The sequence below is a fragment of the Lampetra fluviatilis genome, chromosome 62 (assembly GCF_964198595.1).
Source record: "Lampetra fluviatilis chromosome 62, kcLamFluv1.1, whole genome shotgun sequence".
Lineage (NCBI taxonomy): Eukaryota > Metazoa > Chordata > Hyperoartia > Petromyzontiformes > Petromyzontidae > Lampetra > Lampetra fluviatilis.
Genome location: NC_136336.1, coordinates 1262474 through 1284084, shown reverse-complemented (window position 1 = coordinate 1284084; position 21611 = coordinate 1262474). Strand labels below are relative to the sequence as shown.

General features: G+C 52.0%; 1 protein-coding gene across 1 annotated transcript; it reads right to left on the bottom strand.

The window, feature by feature from the left end:
* Nucleotides 1-1565: 1565 nt before the first annotated feature.
* On the bottom strand, nt 1566-19979 carry LOC144951485 (uncharacterized). Its single transcript, XM_078881794.1, has 2 exons — nt 19203-19979; nt 1566-5213 (listed from the first exon to the last, which is right to left on the bottom strand). Exons 1-2 carry the CDS (start codon nt 19584-19586, stop codon nt 3024-3026), a joined length of 2574 nt encoding a protein of 857 aa, XP_078737920.1. The 5' UTR covers nt 19587-19979; the 3' UTR covers nt 1566-3023.
* Between the last annotated feature and the right edge of the window lie 1632 nt (nt 19980-21611).

The following is a 21611-nucleotide window of genomic DNA, read 5'->3' as shown; positions in this document are numbered from 1 at the left end:
AGAGAGAAGTGAATGCATTTTGTCACCAGGGGTGGCGGGTGTGGGAGCTGGGGTGGTCCACGGAAAAGTTTCAATCGGCTGAGTGGGGCCCAAAGCAAGTTTGAGAAACAGCTCTGCCTCGACGTCCACGCGGTGTGCCGCTGGGAACGAGCGAGGGTGCCCACCCACGCTTCACCCCACTGCGGGTGTCGTGGCGAGCTGGGCCGAGTGGGTGGTGGGGACTTTCCGCTCATCTCAGACTCGCCTTCCCATAAAATCTAAAATAAATAAACGGTTGCTTTACTTTTTTAAACTTTACTACTTTTCTCACGCTATTCTCTGCGCAAGGTCATACATTATTATTGCGAGCGGTTGCCATTTCGCTTTGCTCGGTCGGCGCTAGCCGCTGAGGTCGTGACGGGGGTTCCTTTCTTCATCCCTGTTGCTGCTTCGTGCCCCGCCCCCCCGGCACCGTTTCCGTTCTGCTTTAATCTTCACCGATGCACTACTTTGTTGAGGGCGATATTGGCGCGTACATGGAAGATTGATTGATTTCGTACAAGTACAATCGGGGCTTTCTCCAAATTGGACTCCGTCGGCCCTCCGGGCTTTATCTGTTCGGGACTCATCGGTGCCGCCCCTCGTGGGCCCCATCGTCCCCCTGCACGTGGCCTCGCCGGGCCCGCGCCGTGCCACGGTGTCACCCCTTCCTCCCTCCCTCGCTCGCTCTCCCCCTGCACTCCCTTCCGATCTCCTCTCCCTCCTCTCTCCCTCGCCTCCTTTTTTTTTACGATCAGAGGAAACAAGAAGATGCTCAGTGTAGTCGGCACTTTGCTTCGTTCATAATTTCGTTTTTTTTCAATGCTTTGCTTTATGTGCCCCCCCCCCTTTTCAAATGAAAGATTTCACAAAAGATTTTACGCTCTGCTCTCCTCCTTCTTACGCCTTCCCTCTCTGTACCCACTCTCTCTCTACACCCCCCTCTCCCTCCTCGATGTCTATAACCCCCTATGTTTTCTATGTAATATTTTTACGACAAGTGCTGCATCTGCACCCAGCCCTTCTCGCAGTCCTATGGCCTCCGACGGTAGCTCATAACTGCATGCAGAGCTCTCAATCTTCTGCCACCGAGCACACGGCCTCCTCCAGCGCCCACTGCTCCTTGAAGGCCGGCACGGCGTGGGTCAGCCGCGCATGCCGGAACCCCAGCCCACACACCCTGGCCCCGACCAGAGCGCGGAAGATGCCCAGGCTGCTGGCCGGACGTTTCCCCTCCATGGCCACCTTCCTCGCCCTGTATATGGCGAGCTTGGCGTAGCCGACGAGCACGTTGACCAGCCCCTGAAGATGTTGGCTCACTCTCCCCTCGTCCTCCATTTCCATCTCCCATCATCCTCCCCATCTCTCCTCCCTCTTTCCCTCACCTCTCTCCATCACCTCTCTCCATCACCTCTCTCCCTCGCCTCTCTCGCTCTCCCCTTGCACTCCTTTAACACCTCCCCCCTCCCTCTTCACTTGCCTCCCTCTATCTCTGACTCTCCCCTCGTCCTCCCTTCCCATCTCTCCTCCCTCTCTCCCTCGCTCTCCCCTCACACTCTTTTCCCATCTCCCCTCCCTCCTTCCTCACTTACCTCCCTCCCATCCCTACTTGCTCCCTCGTTTTCTCCCCGATTGACGCGAACCGCCTGGAGACAGGCTTGCATGCGCCTTATACACTGACAAAACTAAATCTACTCAACGACCTGGCCAAAAATGATAACTCAACGAAATGGCTTATCGCGTGGAAATTTATATCAGCCAAATACTCGAAAACGCACATCGATTCTAAATGTGGAGGGAAAAACCGGAGGACCCGGAGAAAAATCCACGTGACCACGGGGAGAGAGACTTTTGCATGGCATTTTGTTCGTCGCCTCCGTTTAAGTTTCTGAGCAACTCGTCACTTTGTAATTCATTTGTTTAATCTCTCCTCCCAACGGTTTCCCCTTTCTGCCCTTGGCGCTGCCCTCCATTGGCGTCGTTTCTGCACCACCCCTGCGGTGGCGCAGAAGTGCTTTGCCACACAGTACCTGACGCCAGCGCGATGAGCGAACTCAAATCATCACCCTTAGACAACGATCTCCACCGTCGCTTTGCGTGGACGTGGGGCACGGAAGAACCATGGCCCACGGTTATGAGTATCGAATATTCCGACCAGGAATGTCGTTCAGTAGCTAAAGACGACCGTCAGGAAGCAGAGTGAACTGATGGAGAAGCCGCTATTTTAAAACTTGTTTGCAAAATAAGAAGCCTCGTGACCAATGGGAGTTTTGAAGATAACACGAAAGCAGAAAAACCTCTTTTACTGCATCGTTCATAAATCACTGCTCCTCTGAGAGGCCACCACACGTTGATTAGTCATGAATCACCATCGTCAGATTGTATGCACTGCCATTAATTTAATGGCATGATCATGGCTACAGGAGTTTGATTGGCTGGGCGAAAGATAAACATCATTGTATTACAATTACTGGAATTATCTAAAAGTACCCCCTGCGGTAGCGCATTTGCCTTTTGTTGTTGCAGAGGTGTCACGGTTAGAATCCAGTGGCCACCCTGGCTAATACTGTAATGCGTGTTAACCACAACAATGCTACATGCCGCCATCTGCTTCCGAATGGACGTTAAAGATCCCGCCAATGTTATTCTCAAGAGTGCCGGTGTGTGTGGGTCAAAATTTCACATCCAAAATTACTCAATTGGGACACTGCATGGAAATCTTTGCCTCCTACTGGCCGCACTCTTGCGAGTGAGACTCCTATCCTGGTCTCTTGAGATCTCACCGGGCTCAACAAAATCTCGAGATCTCACCAGGCTCAACAAAATCTCAAGATCTCATCGGGCTCAACAAAATCTCAAGATCTCATCGGGCTCAACAAAATCTCAAGATCTCATCGGGCTCAACAAAATCTCGAGATCTTACCGGGGCTCAAGAATATCTCGAGATGTCACCGAGCTCAACAAAATCTCAAGACCTCACCGGGCTCAACAACGTCAACTCGAAACTACAGCTCGTCATCAATGTGCAGTGGGCCGACTCTTCCTCTAAAACCTTGCCCCCGTTTCTGTCTCGGCGTGAGGCCCTCCGACTCTCCACGGATCTTCGTTTCCACATTCCTGGTCTTCTTAACGGCCGGCCTGGTGTCCAGCCTCCCCTCCTCTGCCCCTCTGCCACCACCGGCGTGCACGTACTGCCGCTTCGGCATCGCGCCTTCCCTCGCCAACCTCCGCCCGCCCTCACTCCCATGCGGCGTGCCCCCATCTCCGCCGCCCGTCCCCGCCGAGCCCTTCCTGTAGTTCTCCTTCGCATCCACTCGCCCGTCGTTGTCCTCTATTTGGCCAACTTCAGAAATCGCCCCTGCATTCAAAACCTTCCCCTTGCGCTCTCCTGGCCGGTTCGCTGCTCCCGCCACTCCGTCCGTGCCACGTTTCCGCCCGGCAGCAGCATCCGGAGCGCGGGCTGAACCGCCTGGGCCCTCCGCAGAATCGGACGTGGCACGGGCGGCACATTCAGGAGCATTTCTCTGCTGCTGCTGCTGTTGTTGCTGGTGTTCCTGCTGTTGGTTCAGCAGCTGGTTCAGCTGGTGCTGCTGGTTCAGCTGGTGCTGCTGGTGCTGCTGCTGTTGGTTCTGCTGCTGGTGCTGCTGTTGGTTCTGCTGCTGGTGCTGCAGCTGCTTTGCGATGTCGCCGCACAGGCCGGAGAGGCGGGCCGCCCTCGAGATTGCCTCATGCGCCGCCCGCTGCGCCCCACCGTGCGTCCCTGCGGCCTGCGTCGATGGCTCCCCGTGACCGCTCGGCCCACCCAGCAGCACGGGGCTCCCGTTCTCCCCCGGGTGGACGGCAGTCATTGCCGTTCGAGGCGTTGAGCGAACCGCGAGGGCCGTCTGCTCTACGCATCCTAGCTCATCCTCCCGAGGGGTTCCTCCACTCCCGCACCACGCTGCCGCTGCCTTTTCCTCACCTTGCCCCTCGCTCGTCCGCTCCTTCGAGCCGCCTTCTTGCCCTCGCAAACTCCCGGCGCCTCCCGAATCTTTCGCCCAAGCAGGGGCCCCCACGGCACCATCGCCGTCCGCGTCCCGCCAGGCTTCGACTTCGGTCCGCGATCTTACCGGGCTCCCGTCGCACCCGGGCACTGTTGCTTTTTCTTCTGGTGCCGCCTCAACCTCGCCGAGGCCTCGTTCCCGCCGCCTGGGCATTTCAAGCGGCGGGGGGCGATCGTCTCCTGGCGGGGTGGAGGCCGCGGGGGCCGTGGGCCGCGAGCACCGCTCCATTGCCCGCGAGATCTCCTCGCAGGCGCTCGCAATTTCGTGCCCGGCCTTGAGGTGCAGCTCTGCTTCGGCGCACACGCACGGCGCCATCTGGGCGATCCGGAACCCTGCGGGGCTAGTGGGGGGCTCGGCGGCGGTGGCGGGCGGCGCCGTCCTGCGGCGTCGTTTGGAGCGTGTGCCCCTTGGCCCGGCGCTCTTCTCGGGCGGCCGTGCTCGCTCCACCACCACCTCTGTCACCTCCTCCTCCATCACGCCGCCAGCCCGGCTAATCCCGTCATCGACGCCGTCGTGGCCGCCGGCTTTGTTCCCGCCGTGGGAATATTCCATGGCGGCAGTGGCTGGGGGACAGCGGGCGTTGAGTAGGGAGTGAGCGACGGCCGTGCCCTGCTCTGTCACAGCCCTCGCGATGTCCTCGCTGAACCGAGAGAGGCCCGTCGTGCCGATCGTCACCATCGCACCGCCTCGCGGACTGTCGGGTGGTACCGACGCACCCCCTCCAGACATTACAGCTGTGGCAGCCATACCCATGGAACGCTCCTCCTCTTCTCCCACGGCCCAGTTCACGCTGGGCTCACGGGCAGCCAAACCAGGATCCCCCAATTCCCGTTTCGTTGCAGCCCCACTCGGCGAGGTACCGACATCTGCGCGCTCCTCCTCGCTGATGCTGTCCAGCCGCCTGACCCGGCCGGCACCGCGGACGGGGCTCGGCCGGGCTGACTCCCCCACCGCTAGTGCTGCAGGATGCATTGTGCGCTCGTCGGGAGTGTAGCTCTCGCTCGGCGGCCCTCGAGGAGGCCCCGGGGCTCCTGGCGCCGGCCGCTCGTGCCGGGAAAGCCAGGCTGCACCGTTGAGGTCCACGTGCTCGTTCCGGACGGAGCACCGGTCGGATCCGCCTCCGATCGCCACCCCCGGCGCCGTGCGTGCGGCCTGTAGAGAGGACATCGATTGCAGTGCGTCGGTCAAATAAATACTGTGCACAAGCAACAAAATACAAAGATCCCCCGTGTAGCCTTAACAGACTGTTGGGACAAGTGCTGTTAGCGAGCACCTCTGAAGGCCTATGCAGCACACGAGGGGGTGGGTGGCAAACATCATGCCCGGACCGCCTTTGTCTCCCCAGTGGCAACATTTACACATCTCGCCTGATGCTCTTTTTGAGTCGACCTAGGGGAGGCCTACAACTGCTTCAAATAATCGTCATTGGTGTTGGTGGCCGTGAGCTGAAATGAAACTCGGGTGGCCAGGTTCGTCGGGTGGCCAGGTTCGTCGTGCAGCGTCGCTAACCGCTACACATTTACCACACAGGCTCAACACGCGCATGTTTTCCATGCATCTGGAAATACACTTTTGTCTCTCCAGCCAGTGGCCAAAGTACAGCCCAGGCCTTCACTGTCAACCTAAATGCAGGGTTCAGTTTGGGCGATTCCGAGGTTTTCGTTGCCCCCACCAACGCCCTAAGCAGCCTTTTTGTGATGGATAGACAGATGGCCGTGAAGAATTAAGGGTCAAGCCCTTCCAACCGGTGCAGGCAAGTGTTGGATAACGTTTGCAAATTCTTTGCTGTTTCTATTCTTGTGTTTGGCAGTGTGCTCAGGAGCTGGATGCCAATGTCGAATCCTGACCGCCACGATGAGTGGGGCTTCCGGAGAGAGAGAGTTTGTGTGCGGCAAGTCCTCGCTTCATGCGTTGCGGTGTTCACACTGGAATGCGTTTTCGCTGTAACGCTCGATTCCTTTCATTAGGGACACCGTTATACCGCGGAACGCGCGTGCCGATATAACGCGGAACGCGTGCTGTTATGATTTAGAACGCGCGTCGTTATGAGGCGGAATGCTCCCACCCCGTTGTACCACGGGACGCGCGCCATTACAATGCGGCTTCTGACCGGTCAACGATGGACTACTTTCTTCAGCTGCGTAGCTCAGCGGTACAGTGATACAGTATGTGGAATGATACAGTAACACGGTGTGTTGCCCTCCAGCAATCTCGCGGTGTGTGGGTAGTAGTACATCGTCTCTCGCCAAACTTTACCGTTGCATTATTTATGGGGAAATCGTTTTTTTCGATTACCACGGCACTTTTCAGCAATGCATCTACTTCTGCGTTAAACGAGGTCTGCTTGTCGCCCTCCTCTTCCTCCATTGAAGGAGTGCAGACTACAGTGGCTTACTGCGTGGTCAGTCGTTTGGCTTGCATGGCATGAGTGCACATTACAGCAGAACGGGAACGGTGCAGCGAGCACGGAGCAGTAACAGGAATGAAGATAGAAACCCGTCACAACCTCAGCGGCGAACACCGACCGAGCAAAGTAAATCGCCACCGCGTGGGCGAACACCGACCGAGCAAAGTAAATCGCCACTGCGTGCAAATTATAAGTGCGACCGTGCGCAACGAACCATGTAAGAAAGGTAAGTCGTAAAGAAAAGTAAATAAATGAAAAGTAATGAGACAATCTTGATTTGAAGCTTTCGTGACTGCAGGAATCCATACTCTTTGGTTCTTTCGGTAAAGTCACATAGGTAGAAAAATAAATAATAATATATTAAATAATATTTTTTCTACCAAAGAGTATAGTAATGACAGTTTTTAATTGATATGTTTGATTGAATCATCTTCATACGAGCGTTACCTTGTGCCCCTCCACCCCGCTATGGACGGACAATAGGGCTGACGCATATGGGGGGACGCTTTCACCCTTCGTTGGGAAAGCGATGAAGGTGGCACCGCGGCGGCTGTGGAGTCCACCGGCTGTCCTCGGGGTGTCAAAAACACGCGGCAGGATCTACACCGCGATCATCTCAAGAGAAACCATGAGCGTCCGCGGGTATGCGCCAAAGCGCCACTCAATTTATCCGCACGGCGCTCACTGCATGCACAGTGACCTGGCTCGTGCGGTCGTTACAAACACCTTCAAGAAACAATAATATTCTCTTTCATTTATTAAATTGCACAAAATCGTGGGGGAAAAAATATTAAAAAAAATAAGTGTTTGTTTTGTTTTAAAGCTCCTGCGAGCGCCGACTTCTCCCGTGACCCGCCCTGCCACCATCGATGCTGGGGATCGTCAGCGAGCGTGAGATTACGAATCGGGAGAATTCTGCCAAGGGAATTTGGGGAATGTTTGCGCCGGACCTGGACGCCACGCGAGTTCCCAGGGCAGGCTCCGTGAATAGCGGCACCCGGCGGGGCTTCCACTGCGGTGGATCGCAAGCAAAGCAAAGCCCCCGCTCCTCAAAATGACGCGTTTTGCAAATGTTTGCAAATAAATTATATAAACAACTTTTGTCGAGTTGCGGAGGAGTTCATCGGAGCACTCAGCACAATCTCCGTGGGACATCCCGAGTCAGTGGTGACATTTCCACATTCCTGTGGAAGGGAACCAGTCCATCCAAAGGACACAACTGTTGTCCCACCAAGTGACGCAGCAGCCTTACCTAGGTGTGCCGATTTTACCGGCCTCTGAGTGATGATGGTGGTGATGATGATGTTTGAAGATGAGCTTATGCTGATGCGTCTAATGATGCTGCTGATGGTGATGGTCGTTATCATGATGTTAATGACGATTATGATAAGATTGATGATGAAGCTAATACTCAGTTTAACACTCGAATTGTAAATGTTGTGGGTTTACTCTCCAACACACCGGTGTGCTGTACCAGCAACGAATTGGCACGTTTTGTTTACGTGACAAACTTGTACTAATTGGCTGTATCGGGTGGTGGCGGATTTAACGACACATTCATATTTACTTAATCTAACCCAAAAACCTCTATTATGGAGAAGCTCAATCTTGATTTGAAGCTTTCGTGACTGCAGGAATCCATACTCTTTGGTTCTTTCGGTAAAGTCACGTAGGTAGAAACATAAAATAAAATAAAACAAAAAATAATAAATCACGACGACAGTGGAACTGATGAACCAGCAGTTCCACTGCTGGATGATTTTTTCTGCCTGAGGATGACAGCTTGTGTTGCGATCGAAACGTCGTGATATATTATTTTTTGTTTTATTTTATTTTTCTACCTACGTGACTTTACCGAAAGAACCAAACGGTATGGAGAAGCTGATACTGTTACTACTTTTGCCGAGGAAGCTGCTGATTCTGATGATGCTGCTGTTACTGAACTGAGTTGACCCCGGCCGGAATATTTGACTCGCAGTCGTCCCGTCCGTACGCCCTTTTTGCTGCTGCTTTTCCAACCGATTCATATCCTTTGTGCTTACAAAACAACACAATGTGGAAATGTATCTTTTTTTTGGTATATATATATTTTTCATACTTGTTTAAAATAAGCACAAACACAAGAGTTGTTATGTGTTTACGTTGGCTTCGCCTCTTATTTATTGTTTTAAGATACAGAGAGACAGAGAGGAATCTACTCCTCCTGCGGGGTAGCTGTTACAACGGCACGCGACGCTCGCGCACAAAACCCGAAACGCGATCGCGGCATCCCGGAGGAGATTCGTTGAAACAATTTAGCAAAGAGGAGGAGGGGGGCCGTGGGCGGCGGGTCCCAGCCAGGGGCGGCACGCCAGGGGCTTGCCGCGTGGTTTCGGATGCCACGTGGTGGTTATTTAAAGAGGGTACTGCAGGGAGGGGGGGCTACGTGCCGAGTACCCCTCCCCCAAGAATAACCCATCTCCCCTCACGAATAAAGCTCCCCCTTTCCCCAAGAATAACTACCCCCCCCCCCACTAATAACGCCCCCTCCCCCCACTAATAACGCCCCCTCCCCCCACTAATAACGCCCCCCTCTCCCCACTAATAACACCCTCCTCCACGCTCTCCTCATAACGCCTCTCCCCCCCTCCCTCACTGTTGTGCAAGCGGCTAGAATTCCCGACCTACTGAAAACACGAATGAATATACGCTTTGTGGAAAAATAATGTTTTTTTTATTACTCACAGATTGTGTGAATTGCCATCAATTAAAAACTGCAATTTGAGACAGTGTGCAATTGTGGGTCAAATGGTAATATATATTGTCTATATATCCATACTGCAAACATTTGGAGGAGATTGTGACTTTGGGGGTGAATGCCAATGTCAGGACACGGAGCCAGAACCAGCTGGATCCTTGAAAGAAATCACCACCACTACCCACCACCACCAGCCGCCATCTATTTGACGTATTTATTTTTCGTGATTTGCTGCTTTCCTTTCCTACACGTTGCACTCCAGTCGTCTTTTTATCTTGTTCGTTGTTGTTGTAACGTTCTGACTCCTGCCCCTACTAAGCATCTGCGAGAAAGAGCTTCATAGCTCATCGGATTGCTCCAGGATAAATAAAGATTCCAATTCTGATCTCTCAGTCCCGTGATGCACACGTCCAGACAGCACCTGCACACGAGGCGATTCTATCGCTCTATCTCTGCTGCTCTCGGATGCGTTCCTCTTTTGTACGTATATATCCATCTAACTTCTTTCGCACCATACGTAGAGAACCGTGTTAATCAGAGATGCGGTGAAAGGACAAACTAAATACAAAAGGCAGCTTCAAAGAAATTAGTTCTCAACCTAGATGATAAAAAAAGCGCAGCGTTTCCAATTGTCTTCCTAATATCGGAAAGGAGAGTGTTCCAGACGGCCGCAGAAGCTCATCTGAAAGCGCTGCGTGATGCGGTAACCATTTTTGTTCGATGGCCAGCCAGGAAGCCGCTGTTGCTGTGAGGACGACCGGAGTTTGCGTGATGGTGGTTTGTGCTCTTTGACGAGATCAGCCAACGCATCGTGGTCCACTTGTGGCCCAGCACTGTGTGGGTGTAATAAGTGCGACGACTCTGGTCTTCGTCTCGTGCATCCGAGATCCTCCCCTGGAGCGAGGTGCTCTAGCCCAAGCCCACTCCGGTCTCCGTCTCTCCACATACAACAAATAAAATAAAAGGATCCTTTGCCAATCCATCATCGGTGCCACGGCCTTCTGGGAGCACATCACTTCAGCAGCGTTGACATTGAGTGCAAGCAAAACCCTGGACCGGTTTCGACGTGCAGTGCTTCGTCGGCAGTCAAGCTGGTTGAGATCAGGCCCTGGGACCGATTGGTTGCGTTAATAACAGGACCCTGCGGGGTGGGCTGGTAGGAACGAATAACCAAAGAATATAAACATAATGTATTATTACACTTGTTTAGCCAGGAAAGCCCCACTGAGTCTAAAGGTTTTTGTAGGGTCCTGCCAAGTGTTTGCAGTAGGGGGCGATGTTGCTACACGGACGGACGGACGGACGATATAATCTATTGTAGGCTGGTTCACTTCGTTCCTATCAGTAAAAGCAGAGATATCTCTCCCTCCCCGGTTTACGCGGGGGGGGGGGGGGATGCGTTCCTGAAATGTGCGACGACGAATATCGTAACGATGTCAATCGAAGCGGTTTTAACAGGGGTAGTGGTAGGTGGTGGTGAAGGCTGAGAGGCGACGGATAACGAGAAAGGAGGGGACGATGCTGTCAGCGACATTCAGAGCGTGTGGGGTGGTTGAGGCGATACTAAAGCGATGACGCATTTGCGAAAATACGTAAAAGGGTAGAGACGTACATTGGGGTGTCGCTGTACTTTTTTTTACGGCGAGGGAAGGGATATGTGAATGAGTCTGTATCGTCTGCTTATCTATTTTTCTAATGCGAATTTAAGTACTGTAATTGTTTCCTGAGATTATTTGCTTTTATTCACTTTATATTTTTAATATTTTACATCTTGTTTATGAGCTCTCGCTGCCGTGTCTGTCGACTTGCCGAGTCACCCTTGCAAAAGAACTGCGTAGCTCAATGTGTGATTTACTCGGATAATAAAATTATTATTCTGATTGTGATACAGTACTTTGATATTTATATTCTCCACAAAGACGCGAATGATTCTTTCGTGTTATATTATTTCCAACCCGTGTTTTCTCTGTCCCTGGCGTGTTATTGGGGCGCCATGGTGGCGAGATGTTAACTACCTCGCCTGATGTGGAGGAGGTTGTGGGTTCGATTCCAAATCCGACACTTGTATATTTGGAGTTTGCGTGCCTCTCTCCATCTCTCCCCGTGGTCGTGTTGATTGTTCTCAGAGTCCCCTCCACATTTAGAATCAACAACGTCACGCCTTTAGAGTATTTGGCTGCTATGCATCTCCACGCGACAAACCACTTGGTTGAGCTGTCATTTGTGATGACCAGGTCGCTTCTGAAAAAGAGCCACACGGCTGTGGGCCTTACATCTGGTAAAATAAACAAAAATAGTTTAGTTTACTGGCTCGTCCACAAGCCACCAGTCACTTGAAATGAGCTTGGATGTCCACAGCTCGTGGGAGAACCGGGCCCTCCTCAGCCACCAACGAACAATCGTGGAATTTCGCCTGTTATTTAAATTGACCAAGCCTAGCACTTTGGCTTCCAAAGCATATATATTATATTCTTTGGTTCTTTCGGTAAAGTCATGTAGATAGAAAAAGAAAGTGAATAAAAAATTATAAACACACCCGCAGTTATATGATTATCATCATGATCATTACCACCGTGTGCAATTACCACCGGAGGAGTAACAATGCGAGTGAACGTTAAATATCCCCTGACGTCACTCGCAAGAGGAGGCCATTGCGTGTCGGCACCAGGGACCAAGTTTGGAAAATTCTCAACATTACATATCCGCAAATTGCTCACACAGCAGCAGCAATCATCGCCCTCTACTGGCAGAATGATGCCCCGGGTCACTCAAACAAATGAGACTCATCCTTGGTCTCTTTCAATTTTCACCTGGCCCCAACAGGGCTGGATCGAGGGGGCAGAGGCCCCCCTCTCAGTGGTGACGCCGCGGGAGGGGGTGCTGTCTTTGTGGTGCTACAACCCCTGGTGAGACACGAGGGGTTTACTACTCGACGGGGGGCACCCGTGAACACGGGGCCCCCCAATGCCTCGAACGCCGCGACGATCGCTGCCCAACTCTCACGGTCGAAGTCTCCTCTCCCACAAGAATCTGGTTGCACCTCCGCGCCCCCCCCCCACTCATTATGCCCCCCATAGGGGTAGTAAAGGCCGTGCATCGTTCACCATCGGTGCGGTGGGTGCCTGGTTCCTTCTGGTCAGAGCGAGTCCTGCCTGGCTCGATTCTGCACAACAACCCGTGACTGAAACGAGCATCCACTCATTGCGTGCCTCACAGTGGAGTAGATATCCAGTTATTATGCTTCATCTCAGCAGGACTGAGCCTGCACGAAGATTGGATGGATGGGTGACGACCACGGTGCATGACACAGGTGCGATGGGTTGCAGCTGCGGGACAAACGTCGTCATCAAAAATCAGTTGCTGGAAAAAATCTGTTGCTGCACTGGGCTTAGCTGTGATCCAGCAGCAGACTGACAGAGTGGCTGTGCGTGTGCATCTGCCCCACGGTGGCGAGATGTTAACTACCTCGCCTGATTTGCAGGAGGTCGTGGTCGCGTGGATTTTTCTTCGTGTCCTCCGGTTAATTCCCTCCACATTTTGAATCAACATCACGCATTTAGAGGATTTGGCAGCTGCTATAAATTTCCACGCGATAAGCCACTTTGCTATTTGTGATAGCCAGGTCGCTTCTGAAAAAAGAGATACAGGGCTCAGTGGGCCCTTACCTGGTAAAATAAAAAGAGTTAGTTTGCTTAATTTTATGTGGAAACGTCAACAGAAATCTGTCGCAACGGTTCGCAACGCTCCGCGTCCGAAGGTCATGGGAAACACGAGCGGGGAGCTGGCGCCGCCGCCACTCTGCTTCTCGTTACCTCCTCCGGCGCCGGCGCTCGCACGAACGTGCGCGCACACAGGCACACAAAGCGCGCACACACGTACCGTCCCGTATACGTGGGTCTCCCACGGGGGGGGAGGGGGGTGCCTCACCCAGGATAGACTTTGCGAAACACAACCCAGACCACGGCAGCCACGGGGCACATTCTGACCGCGGTGGCAGGCGATTAAAACAAAATAATCATACACACTCTCGCGTTGGCACAAACAAGATCTGATGATCACCCCACTGCCGCTACCGCAGGCAGATGTGGAGCCACGGTGGTTTGACTCTGCGGTGAAGTCCTTCGCCGCTGCCACGTGGCATGCCAACAGCCGCTCAGGCAGCCGGGTGGCAATGGTGGTGCTGGCCCATTGGGTGGGGGGGGGGGGCCCTAAGCATCCATTATATATAGTGCCCCCCCGCCCCCCTTTTAATGTACAGGTGTCTCTGGATTCACCAAAGGGATGCCTCCTTCAAAAAATGAGTGTAAAACAACGTTTTCATGAATAGAAATTGCTCTTTCCCATGATTTTAATAGCAAAAGTTAGGGATGTGAATCAGAATATACTGGAAGAATCCGATGAGCTATGAAGTTCTTTTTTCACATATATCTAGGAGGTGCACGAGGTCAGAACGTTCATACAACAAACAGTGCAACAACACGGTAGCAGTGCAAAGTATCTGAAAGGTAAGCAAATAACAATAAAAAAGTAACTATTTGTATTTTACCAGGTAAAGCCCACTGAGCTATGAACTTATTTTTCAGAAGCGACCTGGCTTCAAATGACAGCTCAACAAAGGGGCTTATCAAGTGTAAATTTATATCAAACAAATACTCTAAACGCGTGATCTTGATTATAAATGTGGAGGGAAAAACCGGAGAACCCGGAGGAAAATCCACGCGGCCATGGGGAGAACATGCAAACTCCAAATATACAGCTGGCGTCAGGGTCGGGATCGAACCCATGACCTCCTGTATACCAGGTGAGGTAGTTAACATCTGCTAGCCACTGAACTCTGGGGACACTAAGACAGAGGCCACTGTGCTGGCCACTGCACAGTATATCAGCCCACAGGGGAGAGTCTTGCTGTTTGTTGTTTTGATGAAAAAGTCAACGGGTTCCTTGAAAAACACGACGTGCGAGGCCTCGGAAGGGCCGCTGCCCCGAAACGTCGCCTATCATTAGCTTTTTTCCTTTGAAGGACACAAACACTGTTATTGAGGAACGTGTCAAGGTTTAAAAAAAATATTACTATTAATTGTGATTGTGCACCACTGGCAACGCAGGGGCGGCATCGCCAACTTAATTTGTTTCGTATTGATTGTCATGGCAATGCGAATGTTGCCGAGTGATGTGGAAACGACAGCGAGCATCTCTGGCCAAGGGGAACCCTCCACCAAGTGGCCGGTTCAAAGGGCGAGGATATCCCAACAAACTATTCAAATTTTACCAGGTAAGGCCCACTGAGCTACATAGTTATTTTTTTCACAAGTGACCTGGCCAATCAGCAGAGTAGGCACTGTGCCTAGGGCCTACGAAAAAAATGTGATCATGTTATTTTTGTATGTATGATAAAAAATATAACCAAGATATCTTCTTGAATAAATATATTATATCGCAAGGATAGGCACAGTGTTTCTACAAAAAGGCAGAGTCATGTTAATGTTTTTTTAAAATTATAAGGTGAGAGAAATTAACATCAGAGATTAACTTACAATGCAACGGCGCTGCGGCATATAACTGCGTCACAACGTGTAACTACGTCACAACGAGTAACGATATCGTGACGTCTACCGTGCCGCGTCCTAGCACGGCTCGGCTTGGTCCAGAGCCATCGTGCGACAGAGAGAGAGCGAGAATCCGGCACTTTCACGCTTGGGTTCCTCGACGATGATTTTGTATGCCACATTCGTAGCCATGCCCCACTCATTTAGACCATCGAGCGCTGGTGCCTCTTTTATTGTCGGCCGATCGACGCCACCGAATTGCCTCTGTTGAAACCAGATCGCAGGGGTGTGCGCTGCCGTTAAATCCTTGCACATCCGTGACCAAAACTAAAATAAAGAAAAAAACTTCGTAGACCCATCAGATTCTTCCAGGATGAATACAGCTTTTGATTCTTGTGACGGAAAGTACAAAACAACACATCCTGCAGTTCAAGCAGAATAGTCTGCAGTAGTTGATCGAGCGAGGGGGAGCACTAGGGGCTCGTTGTGGAATAATTTCGAAACCCAGCGATGAACAGCGTCCATCTCGGTCCTCAACCTTTGACATCTTTCAAGAATTTGTATCGTAGCCGGCCGGACGGCTGGCTGGTTATGAAGCAGCTACAATGCAACGTTTCCCTCACGTATTATGGGACCTTATTGCCAGTATCAAAGTATGAAAAATAAGAATTGGTTTTACCCTTTCTGGCAATAATAAAACAGGAGGTATTGAGATATTCAAACACCAAATATATAACTTTTTCAAGGACTCAAGTCTGCATTAACCACACGTACTTGTGACGAACATGCAAACAAACAAACTCTGATCATGATGCATTGTCTTTGAAACTGATTGATCTACACCAGAGACTGCCTTCCTTCTGGCTTTGTCTCACCAGTGTCAGACCAGAGAACGTCAAAAGGCGGACAGTACAAAAACAATGCAGATCCCTATTAGGTCGGCAATTGTTCGTGGCCTTTGCCGCAGTCATGACCAGGCTATAATTTACAAATAATAATAGCAGCAGCCCCTGAAAGTAATTTGTCTTGTAGAAATGCAGCAGCTGATTTATGACCGCCACCTGTCTCGCTGTGGCTCGCCTCGGTCATTTCCCAAGTTCACTATTACCAGTCACGGAGGGGCCTCAGAATGCCAGCCGATTCAGTCCGAGCTCAAAAATATAGAATGGGGTGGAGGAGGGGGCTGTCCCCGGTCCGCTATTTGACCAGCCCCTTTGGGATCGGCTTCCCCCTTGGGAGCCCTGTGGCACTGTCATGCGAACTTAGTCAATAACGTCACTCGTGAAAAAAATATTGATCGCAAAGGTGACATTTTGGACTGCGGCGCTGACGCACAACGGGCCGCAGCTGCTACCGCCGCTGCTGCCAATGAAGAGGATGATGTCACACGGTCTTCCATGTTTACTTGCCGGCACAAGGCACGTTGCTTTCGTAATGCCCTGCGGGCAATGCAGCGTGGCACCAAACTAAACTATATATTTTTTTATTTTACCAGGTAAGGCCCGCTTTTTTTCATAAACAACCTGGTCACAAATGATAGCTCAACGAAGTGGCTTATCAAGTGCAAATTTATAGGAGCCAAATACTCTTAAAGCACGTTGATTCTAAACGTGGAGGGTAAAGCTGAAGGACCCGGAGGAAAGTCCACGCGACCACGGAGAGAACATGCAAACTCCAAATATACAGGCGTCAGGGTCGGGATCGAACCCACGACCTCCTGTATACCAGGTGAGATAGTTAACATCTCGCCACCGAACTCTGGGGACACTAAGACAGAGGCCGCTGTGCAGTATATCAGCCCACAGGGGAGAGTCTTGCTGTTTGTTGTTTTGATGAAAAAGTCAATGGGTTCCTTGCAAAACACGACGTGCGAGGCCTCGGAAGGGCCACTGCCAAGAAACGTCGCCTAGCATTAACTTTTTTCCTTTTAAGGACACAAACACTGTTATTGAGGAACGTGTCAAGGTTTAAAAATATTACTATTAGTTGTGATTGTGCACCACTGGCAAAGCAGGGGCGGCGTCGCCAACGTAATTTGTTTCGTATTGATCGTAACGGCAATGAGAATGTTGCCGTGTGATGTGGAAACGACAGCGAGCATCGCAGGTCAACGGGAACCCTCCACCCAGCGGGCGGTTCACAGGGCGAGGATATCCCATCAGAGCAGCCGGTTCACGGGGAAAGGATTAAACTATTTAAAACTATTTGTATTTTATCAGGTAAGGCCCACTGAGCTAGATAGCTCTTTTTCACAAGCGACCTGGCCACAAATGATAGCTTATTTGTCGTACCTCCAATTAGCACGGTTGGCTACGTACGGTGTGAAAGAAGTTCAACATACATTCGAAATGGATTATCACGAAGAAATGTATCGCAGACAAATTCTCTAAACGCAAGTTGACTAAATATGGAGAGAAAGAGACAAGCAAACTCCAAATATACAGCAGGCGTCAGGGTCTGGATCAAACCCACGACCTTCTGCATACCAGGCGAGGGAGTTAACATCTCCTAGCCACCGTGGCGCCGCCGCGGCGCCGCCGCGTATCTCACAAGAGCGGCCGCCTCACAGGGAAGGGGATACCTCCCCGCGGGAGGGCGCAATAAACCCATGAGCTCACTGGCGCTCGAGGAAGACGCGCGGCGCTGCCTCTGCACCTGTGCGCAGCAATTCCATTCAGCCCAGGAATTGACGGCCAGAGCGCTGCGCCCCCCCCCGCTCTCCTGCAACGGGCCGGTACGGACTTGCCGGCAACACGAAGCGCCGCTGAGTGATTTCGTCGAAGCTAAGCCCAATGTGATTCGCAACAACGTAACGCTTCACAGCGTCAATGCGATAAGCACCGGTGAGAGACCGCATTCATCCGGTTTCTCTGCTCATTCTGTCGGAAACGTGTACACAGGACCGGTAAGACATTGCACGTCTTCAGAATGTGTGCGCGCGTGTGCGTGTGCTCCACTACGAACCAGGCGACCCGGGTTCGATTCCCGCTCGCGGCTAACACAAGTGACTATTATCTGAACCGGTCCTAGGCCTCCTCTAGGTCAACTCAGCCTGAAATGAGTATCTGGTGCGGTATATAAACATCACCACTCGGGAGACAAAGGCGGCCGGGCGTGGTGCCGACTTTCATAGATGATACTCGCTAACAGCACTTACCCCAACAGTCTGTGAAGGCTATACCGGGGTGATCTTTGTCTTTGTACCTGCATTGCAGGCTTAAACAATTGCTGAATCAAATGTTTCTGGAAATCATTGCTCCAGAAGCCTCGTGGGTTGATGGACCAAAATGTTTTTTTCTCTTTTAAAATTCATCGCAAATCGCACCTCTTGCAGTATGTGCTAGAGGACCCCGCGGAAGGAGACGCCACAGAACTACTTCTAGATCCCTTCGACACATTCAGCAATAACACAGTGGCTTTAACAGGAGCTATGCTAATGGTAGGGGCACAGTGTTCTCGACAAATTCATTGAATTGTGTTCAGGGGTTGCGCACAACTGTCAACACAGCAGCATCGAACATTTCGTTTTTTTTTTAAACCACGCTAGTTAAACCGCACTCGTTAAACCCCACGAGTCAAACGATTGCATTGCAGTCAAGTCTATCCTTTTGTTGTTGTCGTTTCTAATCCTCAACGACGTTTTATTTTTTGTTTTCGTCTCGCAAACCGTGACCTAGAACTCGGCTGAGTCACAGCCGGCTAAAACCCGGATCGAAGCCCAGGATGATCTCGGCGCTGTGAACTAAAAATGTGGCCTGGAGAAAACAGAATAGGCGACGTTTCGAGCAATGACCCTTCGTAGCACAAAGAAGGGCCTGAGAGATGGGAGTGAATAATGGATAGAGCGATAGACAACACACGGCGCATTATTTAGTTATTTGACCAGGTAAGGCCCCGCTGAGCTGTGTAACTCGTTTTCAGAAGCGACCTGGCCATCATAAGTGATCGCTCAACGAAGTGGGCTTATCATCATCATCATCGCGTGGAAATGTATAGCAGCAGACAAATACTGACATACGCGCGATTCTAAAACTACCCAGCTCCCTGAGTCCATTGCGTTTCTACGTACTGATCCATCTGTGTTCATATTTAATTTAATGGGTATTTTTATTGATTGATTATAATTTATTATCATCATTATGACCACCCCGTGTTTATCCAGGGGAGCCTCACCGAGTCTCAAGGGTTCCCCCACCAAGCGTTCGCAGTAGAGAGGGCGACGCTTCTGCTTTCGCTGTCATCCCAAACGGGAAAGGGGTCAACATTTGCAGTTTTACGTTTCAGCATTGCGATGTTTGGCTACGGCCAAAGAGGATTTTTTCTTTTTATCTATGGGAGGAAAACTGCATCGAGCCCCGGGGTCCTTCTCGATGCGAGGCGCAAGGTGCCCCCCACATCCCACACAGCGCCAGCCAGCGAACCCCCCCACCGCCCCCCGTCAAAGATCTCACCTGGGGCGGGGTATTGGCGCCCACCTTCACCACGAGGATCCTCGGCGCCTTGCGCTGCCCAAGCAGCCGCGCGTGCTGAGCCACGGCGCTCAAGCTGTGGCCCTGGACCAGCAGGTGAGCCCGGGCAACCCGGATCTGCCCTCCCGTCTCGGCGACCCTGCCCAGAAGCTCGCGGGTTGCCGCGTGCCCCTTCTCCTCGAGCCGGGCCAGACGCCTCACGTCGGTCCCGATCGCATGGCAGGCGGCGATCGTCTCCGTCTGCCGCCGGCCCGAGTCGCGCTGGCTCCGCTGCAGGAGCTCCACTTCGCCCAGGAGTCTGTCCAGGGACTCGAGGACTCTCAGGGTGCTCAGCTCCGAGGTGCTCGGCAAGACGAGCGACTCCATCGCCCGGCCGTGAGCCGATTGAACCGCGAAACGCACTCCGCGTTGTGAGTGCGGTCTCAGGCTTCGCTTGCTCAATCGGTGGCACGTGTTGCGCTTCTTCGCGTGCAATTCATCCGGATTGACAACCGTCGCCGCTGCCGCCGCCACCACAGAACCCCTCTCCCTCTTCCTCTCTCAAAGTCACAGTGGGAAAGTTTACCAGCAGCACCAGCACATAGCACGACCAACAGCAGAACCAGCAGCAGCAAACGGCGAAGTTGCTCGGCACTTGACAGCGTGGGTGAAGCTTTGGCTCGGTCACGGCCACCCGCAGTGCTGCTGTTGTTGTTGCTTCTACGCGGAGTTTCACCGCGGCGAGGAGAAGTGACCGCGCCCTGAGCCCGGGTTCCTCCCCGGTGGCGTCACAAGAGCCCCTCCCTCCCTGGCTCCCGTCCCTCGCCCCCCCTCCCTCCCTGGCTCCCCCTCCCTCTCTGGCTCCCCCTCCCTCCCTGGCTCCCCCTCTCTCCCTGGCTCCCCCTCCCTCCCTTGCTCCCCCTCCCTCCCTGGCTCCCCCTCCCTCTCTGGCTCCCCCTCCCTCCCTGGCTTCCCCCCTCCATCCGCGCTCCCCTCCCTTCCTGGCTCCCGTCCCTCCCCTCCCTCTCGTCCCTCCCCTCCCTGACTCCCCTCTCTCCCCCTGGCTCTTTGTCCCTCCCTGTCTCCCGTCCTTGCTAGCTCCCCTTCCGCCCTCCCTCGCTCCCCTCCCTCCTTTTTTTAAACGATCAGACGAGAAAGATGCTCAGTCTTTCGGCACTTTACTTCGTTCATCATGTCGTTTGTTTGTATTTTTCTTTTAATCAAGGATTTAATGCGAGTTTCCCGTGTAACATTAGTCCCATTGTGTGTCACTGTGTTCATAGACACCAATAAGAAAACAAATCACCCTCAAAAACCCATCACCAGATCCCCTGCTGCTGCGCTACCAGCACCATAGCGGCGAAGGGACCTGCCTGACCTCCCTCCCCTCCCCTCCCTCCCCTCCCCTCCCTTTTTTATTTACCATTCTTTTATTAAATTTCTTCTAAATCCCTCAGCAAGCTTGAACATTACAATAATTAAAAAGAACATCAGCTGCAATACACAGTAACTACTTACTGCAGACCTTGGCATATCAGGTGACCAAACACAGCACTGAGTAAACAACCAGCACACGGGGATGGTTGGTACCCAAAACATGTAGTACCTAGGTAAGCAATGGCAATGAGCACACCCTCATGGGGAGCCAACCCAACGCCCAGTAAGATACACCAGACTGCTAAGGATGGCCAAACAGGCAAAAAAAAACCTCTTACAAAAAAAAACCTGCGGAAAGTACTGCTCTCTCCTTTCCACAAGCAGGTACACAGCATAAAATTAAAATCAACAAACATTCTCAAAATTCGGCGCATATACACACAAATTACATAGGATCTGGTTGTTGTACATTAGGTCTACTCAGATTATATTGGCCACTGTGATATAAAATACTCCACTATTAAGGCATTTATGGTTACAATGTTCCGCTATCCGCAGCATTACATGTTAGTGGAGTTGTCGTCAGGTGTGTTTTGTTTCCACGTATTTATTTGGCCCAGGAAATACCTGATCCTTTTCCTTTCCTTTCCATCTGACGGTTTTCCCTGTCTTTTGAAGCCCCGATCAGCATGGAGTAGGGAGGTTATTATTGCCTCCACATTTCGCCACCTTGATAGCGCTGCAGCCACCCTTTCGTCTGTGCCACGTACTTCATCTAGAAAGTCCCATAGCTCTGACTGCGAAAATATTGGTACCCCTTCGGTCAGTTCTGCCGATGTCAGGCTCACCCCACTTCCTGTGCTGAGGGTTTCTTCCAACTCCTCTTCTTGGCTTCCCCCTTCAGCCCCCAGGCTTTGAGGATTTTCAGTCGCCGTGGTATCCTCCGTCAATGTTTTATCGGGCGATGCCGCTTGCCCCTCAATTGACGGCCTTCCTTCGTCCTTGTCTCGGTCACCCACTGTTTGGTCAGTGGGG

Bases quoted from the DNA above. Each gene is read 5' to 3' on its own strand.
- LOC144951485 (XM_078881794.1), bottom strand. From the start codon at position 19,586: ATGGAGTCGCTCGTCTTGCCGAGCACCTCGGAGCTGAGCACCCTGAGA. The intron at 5,214-19,202 runs GTGAGATCTTTG...TCCTCTCTACAG, and splicing joins GCGCCAATACCCCGCCCCAG to GCCGCACGCACGGCGCCGGG.